The sequence below is a fragment of the Echinops telfairi genome, unplaced genomic scaffold (assembly GCF_000313985.2).
Source record: "Echinops telfairi isolate 266 unplaced genomic scaffold, ASM31398v2 ScPeMD7_5;HRSCAF=22, whole genome shotgun sequence".
Taxonomy (NCBI): Eukaryota; Metazoa; Chordata; class Mammalia; order Afrosoricida; family Tenrecidae; genus Echinops; species Echinops telfairi.
In genome coordinates, this window is record NW_022103901.1 from 24,974,029 (window position 1) to 24,981,327 (window position 7,299).

Consider the following 7,299-nt stretch of genomic DNA (forward strand, 5'->3'; position numbering starts at 1 on the left):
CCAGGTGTTAACTCCTACATATAATATTTTTTTGAATTTGAGTAACATGTATAAAACAGTCGTAGGGTTCTGGGAGTGACACAAATATGCTCTGTTATTAACCAACCTGTTGGAGGCTCAAAGCCCCCACAGGCCCCCTCATTAGAAACCCTGGTGGTCTGCCTACAGGAGGCCACAGCCGTGATGGCACCACAGAGTGCAATTCCAGACTTCAAGAGAAGAAAGCAGGAAATCACACCTCTTGTTCACTTCATTTGTCTTCTACATGGAAGCATCAGCCAAGAAAATCAAGATCGTGTATCAAATGATCATCACTGAAAGTCGTCGCGTCGTCTAAAGTGTTTTTAAAAGAACACTCACTGGGGGTGTGGTGGGTAAAGCGTTGGGCTACTAACACACAACATCAGCGGTTCAAACCCATCAGCCACTCTGCAGGAGAAAGATGAGGCTGTCTGCTTCCAGAAAAATTCACAGTCTTGGAGAACCTAAGGAGAAGTTCTGCTCTGTCTTCTAAGGTCACTATGAGTTGGAACCTACTTGACCATAATGGGTTCACAATGCCATGAGAGAGCTCTGGTGGCTAAGCACTTGTCTGCTGAGCAAAAGGCCAGTGGTCAGAACCCATGAGCGATTCCAACAGGACAAAGAATGGCAGTCTGTTTCTTCTAAAATCTAGCCTCAGGAACTCTAAGGCACAGTTCTAACTAGCTCCTGTAGGGGTGTTATGGTCCAAATCGCCTTGATGGCAATGGTGGGGATCAAATTTTTAGGTGGACCCCTAATGAGAGACACACAGTCATGTGTCTCTATATTTTTACTCATTGCAACTATATTTTTAGTCATTACAGTCTTATAAACATTACTTTGTCCTTATTCAATAAACAAGAAAAGATCTAAACAGCACTAAGAAATAAAAACACTCCCCCACAAACAAACAAAAAACACTTCACTGTCATTGAGTTTATCCCCACTTGGTAAACCTTTAGGACAGAGTAGAATTGTCCCTGTGGGTTTCTGAGTCTTTACAGGGCTAGACAGCCTCATGTTTATCTCTTGGAGCAGCTGGTAGATTCAAACTGCTGGTCTTAGTACCTTAATGAATAACCCACTATGCTACCAAAACTCCTTAAGAAATACAGAATGAATCTAATTCTACCTTCCACATCCACTTCTTGAACCTTCTCCTCCCTAACTTTGCTTCCTTCAACCCTCTGTGCCAACCGTATTTCCAGCTTTGCTCTTCAAAGAAACAGCAGTACTGAGATGTCAAGCTCCTAAACCCTCTTCTTCTGAAACTGAAACAAAAGATAGCAGCACTGCTTTAATTCCCCCAGAGCCAAAGAGATAAGCAGAGGCCAGTACTTGTCTTTCATCCAGAGCCTCTGGCCATAGTCCCAATGGACTCACCCACCCCCTCCAGACCCTTTCTCCCAGTCTCTTCCCAGCTGTCCATCAGCTTCCTGTCTGGTCAGTCCATGAACCCCAGAGCAGGCACACAGAAGCCCCCAACCCCAAGTCCAGTGCATTCATATTGACCGGCTACCATGGCAACGAGCCCTGAGCCCTGTTATCCCTTTAGCTATTCCATTCGCAGGTCCCACTGGACCGCACGGCGAGGAATGGGATCAATTCTCTCTCTGCACAAGCTCCTCTGTCCAGCCACTGATGCATATTAACTCTACAGAAACGATGAACAGAAGGGGGCCCTGGGCCATCCACTCTTCTAAATCAGAAATAAATAGACCCATCAGCACAAGTTGGGCTGCTCTTTACAAGCTCCTTGACCCACGGGTCCCCAATCTCCTGGGTTTCAAAGATGCACCACCAGGTGATCCCCAGGCTCAACCCTGATTAACAACTTTCTGGAACAAGAATAGAGTTCACAGACAGAAATATCAGTGGATTTCAGCTGCAAGAGGCTCAGCCTCTCCCAGAAGCAGATACCTTGCCTGGGGTGCAATTTTCCCACATCAGATTGCAAAAATCAAAAAAGATCATAGACAAGAGGTGAACCCCAGTGTTTATAAAATGGTGCTATAAATGGGTAATAAAAAAGACGAAGAACTTAATAGGCAGGTAAAGGGCAGAGGAGGCGATCAGGTAATTCACAGAAAAGGCAATACATAGAAAAAACAAGATCACTTCACGAGCAATATGAAAATCTAAATCAAATGACCCATTCAAGAGTTTGGTAATACAAGGCCCAGGTGAAAGGGCAGAGTGATGTAATCCAACTAGAAAAAATTTGACAGTATCAAAGGTGCCTCTGAAGAAATGCCTGGTGGTGTACTTATGAAAAATCAGTCACTAAAAACCCACTGGACCAAATAAGTCAGCAATTACTTAAAAATAAAGGTTGGAACGTAAGGGGATAGAGAAATAAGAATCAACTTAGAAATGGAACCAGAGGAGACATGAAAATGTCCATACATGGACACTGAACGATTATGTAGAAACTGTTGAATGGGAACCAAAATTGTTATGTCAACACGATGAAACCAATTTTTAAAAAAAATTCTACAGGGCATTAAGTTGTATGTTAATGGTGGTGGCATGTTTGGGAAAGAGATAGTGATAATGATGATTGCATGAAAATGTGATCAGTGATGGAAAAAGCACACCAGCCTATGCAACCACGAGGTGTCGAAGGGACCAGGTATAAGGCATCATCAGAACGAAAAATCTTACCATAGTGAATGATGGGGGGAGTGCGGAGTGGAAACCCAAAGCCCATTAGTAGGCCACTGGAGATCCCCTTGCAGAGGGGTCTCGGGGAAGAGATGAGCCAGTCAGGGTGCAATGTAACAATGATGAAAAATACAACTTTCCTCTAGTTCCTAAATGTTTCCTCCCCGCTTCTATCATGATCCCAATTCTACCTTACAAGTCTGGCTAGACCAGAGGATGTACACTGGTACAGATAGGAACTGAAAATACAGGGAACCCAGGGCGGATGAGCCCTACAGGACCAGTGGTGTGAGTGGCAAAAAACAGGGAAGGTAGAGGGAGAGTGGGTAGGTAAGAGGGAACCTTGCCTGGGAACCAATTACAAGGAACTATATGTGACCTCCTCCCTGGGGGATGGACAACAGAAAAGTGGGTGAAGGGAGAAGTCGGACAGGGCAAGATATGACTAAATAACAATTTATAAACTATCAAGGGCTCATGAGGGAGAGGGGAGGGGGGAGGAAGGGGGAAAATGAGGACCTAATGCCAGGGGTTTAAGTGAAGAGAAAATGTTTTGAGAATGAAATACAAATGCGCTTTACACAATTGATGTGTGTATGGATTGTGATAACAGTTGTATGAGCCCCTAAAAAAAGGTTTTTTTTAAATGTGATCAATGTTATTGTAAGTGTGGAAGTTGTTCTGTTGGCAAATATCGTGTTGTGTATATTTTCACCACAATTTTTTAAAAAGCACTATGAAAAAAAATTCTACTCTGACACCAAGAGTTGAAATCAACTCCACGGATATTGTTACCAAACTTACAAATGTTTTTTGTCTTTGATCTTCAGTTTTACTCCTAGGACTGTAACCAAGTGATGATACAGTTAATTGCACATATGTGAAGAAAGTTAAGCACCAGGACAGGTATTGCAACACTGCCTGTGATGGTTGAAGATAAAAAGGAATCAAGTTTCCAACAGGAGACAGGTTAAATTGATTGTATAATATCCATACAGTGGAATGCTATATGAAGATAAGTCTAAAAGGATTGACACTAGGGTCCCAGTTCATATTTACATGCACTTATTCCAAACAAAATGTGCCTAAACATGTCTCTGTCATCAGTGGATGGCTGCAGACAAGTTCTCTCTCAGTTATACATTTTTCTTATTCTCATAAGTGACTTCCAAAAAGGTCCAATCAAGACAGTGGCTCCCAAGGAGATCTGCTAGGCCAGTTCCATCAAGGCAGGGAGGTCAGCTCAGACAGTTATGGAGACTGTTGGGGGTGGGGTGAGGTGGGGGCTCAAAGTGGCAATCAATCATGATTGCTATGGTAAACCTCACCCCATCCACCTTCCAGCCCAGATCTTGCCCCTTCAAACTTCTTTTTGGTCTCAAAACTCAAAGAGCATTTCAAACAAACACAATATGAGTCCCTCAAGAAGGCCAAAACTCAGCCCATAGTACTTTCCATATTCTCTGCCAATACCATAATTCAAATGCGCTGGTTCTTTTTAGGTCCACCTTATTCCGTGACCAACTTCCACATGTGTGTGAGGTGATTGAAAATAACATGGCTATACAGCATGTAGAAGATGGTGACTGAGTAACATGCCAGAGGGACTCCACAGAAATCAGCACAGGAGAGCTACTAAGAGGGAAATTCTAAACTGCTGGGTTGCAGGAGGAGCATCATAAAGATAAATAGGCACCTATCTACTAGGTTTTGAGGAGGTAGGGGCTTTTGGCTTAACACAGTGGAGGCCAGCTAGGGTTTGACCTTAGCCCTGCCACTGTCTCGGCAGGAGCTGGGATCATTTGGAGCCGGCCCAAGGGCTTTATCTCAACACAGCCACAGCTTGCCATCACCTCGGGACAGGGCTTAAACCCCTCCAGCCCCATGGCCAGGGATTGGGGGCTCAGCTATATTGTTACTTTTGTCTCTCTCTCTTCTCTCTGTCCCCCCACAGTCTCAACGGGCTCACGGGTTTCTTTTCTTTCTTTTTTTCATTTTTTATCTCTTCTTTTAGTCTCTTCCCTTTTCTCTCACACACCACTGCCGACCTCCAGGCCACTCCCCTTAGCCGAGGGCATTTATGCCTACCCTCCACCCAGCTGGGAGAGCTCCAACCTCTGCAGCACAAACCGAGGCTTGGGAAAGCCTGCCCAACTTCCTCCAGGGGAAATCACACCCACCTTCCTCAGGGGAAAATACTGCCTGTGTGGCTGGGGAAGCTCCTACCCATCCTCTATGGTCCCACATGACTGAAGGACCTTCCTCTCGCCTGCTGTATTGCGTCCCATGGCCTAAGGTAGCTCAGCCAACACGCACCAACATTCCATGCTGCTGTGGGAACCTCTGCCCAACTTCTGCAGTGATCTACCTGACCAGGACAATTCTGCCCACCATTCACAGTGTTCTACACCAAACTGGGAACACCCACCAGTAGTCTGTGGCACTCCCATTTCAGCAGGCACCCCTGCACAATCTCTGTGATGCCCTAAGCTGCCATGGGCCATACCATCACAGCTTCTTATTAGATCACCCAGTGCAGCATCATCCTCGCAGGTCCACAACCACCCAACCAGTGTTGCCTGAGAGAACCATCCAACGTGCTCTCCAAATAACAGAATACTGGTTGACTAGGGAAGGAGTGAAGCCATAGGAGGATAAAGCAGTAGGCCAAGAACAGCACTCACTGAGCACAAATAAGAGACCACCTCATAGAAGAACCCCACCCAGAGGGCAACAAGAGAAAACAGCCCCCCAAAAAAGAATTGGCTTCAGGTTGGAAAGAAGTCAAGAATGAACCACACACACACATGCACAACACACTGATAAGAAGAGAGGTAGGGCAGTCATGCTGGGGAGCCTCGCAGGCCAGCTGGAGAAGCCATTCACGCTGGCGGCAGCGAGGGATGGAAGCAGGGAACACGGCTACCCCTTTCAGAAAGCTCAAACATTTTATACCTTTCCGTTTCAACACATGCTGGCCGAGGTTCCTCTGATGGATACCATGAGCCAACAGCCAATGCCGGCTGAAGTTCCACTCCCAACCCCCGCCCAGGAGCTTGCGCAAGAAGCCCCAAAAAGAAGAAAGAGAAAACCCAGAACAACAGAACCCAAGAAGCCAGCAGAACCCAAAAAGCCTGCCACACCCAAGAAATCTGGCAAGTCCGCAAAGGCTAAAGACAAACAAGAGAAAATCACCGATACATTTAATGTCAAAAGGAAAGTAGACCGCTTCGGTAGGGTGTCAGAAGCTGAGTTCCTGACCAAGACTCTCCCCGACATCTTGACTTTCAATCTGGATATTGTGATGATTGGCATCAACCCAGGACTCATGGCTGCGTACAAAGGCCATCACTACCCTGGACCCGGAAACCACTTCTGGAAGTGTCTGTTCATGTCCAGGCTGAGCGAGGTGCAGCTCAATCACATGGACGACCACACCCTGCCCGGGAAGTATGGGATTGGATTCACCAACATGGTGGAGAGGATGACTCCTGGCAGCAAGGATCTTTCCAGTAAAGAATTTCATGAAGGCGGACGTATTCTAGTGCAGAAATTACAGAAATATCAGCCACGAATAGTGGTGTTTAATGGAAAATGTATCTATGAAATCTCTAATAAAGAAGTGTTTGGAATGAAGATTAAGAATTTAGAATTCGGACTACAGCCTCATAAGATCCCAGACACTGAAACACTGTGCTACGCCATGCCATCGTCCAGCGCCCGGTGTGCTCAGTTTCCTCGTGCCCAAGACAAAGTACATTACTACATCAAACTGAAGCACCTGCGGGACCAGCTTTAGGGCGTGGAACGAAACACTGACATTCAGGAAGTGCAATATACATTTGACTTACAGCTCGCCCAAAAGGATGCAAAGAAGATGGCTGTGAAGGAAGAGAAGTATGACCCATGCTATGAAGCAGCGTACGGTGGTGCTTACGGGGAGAATGTCTGCCATCGCGAACTAGGGAGCTGTTCTTCCAACGAGCTCACAGCCGAGGGTGCAGAATTACACGGAGAATCAACGCTAAGTGACAATCCAAACGGGCAGTGGATGACCCAGTCATTTACAGACCAGATCCCTTCCTTTAATAGCCCCTGTGAAACGCAAACTCCGGAAGAAGGAAACCAGGCCTAAGGATCGCGTTTCTCAATGCTGCTGAAATGCTGCAGTTTTAATGCAGTGGTCAAGACACGGACCTCCAGTTTGCAAATGGAAGTGTTTTCTCAGTGCTCTGTGTAGTGTTCTAGTCGTAGTCTGCAGCAGTTATGTGATAGACTCAACTGTGTGGAGTGGGTAGTTTGGAAGAAAGACATAGGGATTTTTTTATATATGAGTTTTTGTATTTGAATTAACCATCATTCCAGTGTTTTATAAACTGTTTCAGTTATGAAGAACTTGATTTTCTTTGGAGAGCCACTTTTAATCTGTAATATTTAAACATAACAGTCTGAATATTTATAGTTAAATTTTAACTTACCGTGGATAAAACTAGAATACACCCTTACCCCTTTTATGCCTGAGAAGGGCATGCTAATGAGAATGATCACTGGTGAAGAGGCTTTTGCAGGTGGAGCCAACCCTCAGAGGAGGCTCACTGGGCAGTTTCTAGA

General features: G+C 45.5%; 1 protein-coding gene across 1 annotated transcript; it reads left to right on the plus strand.

Annotated features, from left to right (window-relative positions):
* The first annotated feature begins 5,533 nt into the window (after window positions 1–5,533).
* Window positions 5,534–6,849, plus strand: LOC101637963 (G/T mismatch-specific thymine DNA glycosylase-like). The gene is given in 1 exon segment (XM_045286004.1): window positions 5,534–6,849. A coding segment is annotated over 1 exon segment (1,290 nt). The 3' UTR covers window positions 6,824–6,849.
* Window positions 6,850–7,299: the final 450 nt, after the last annotated feature.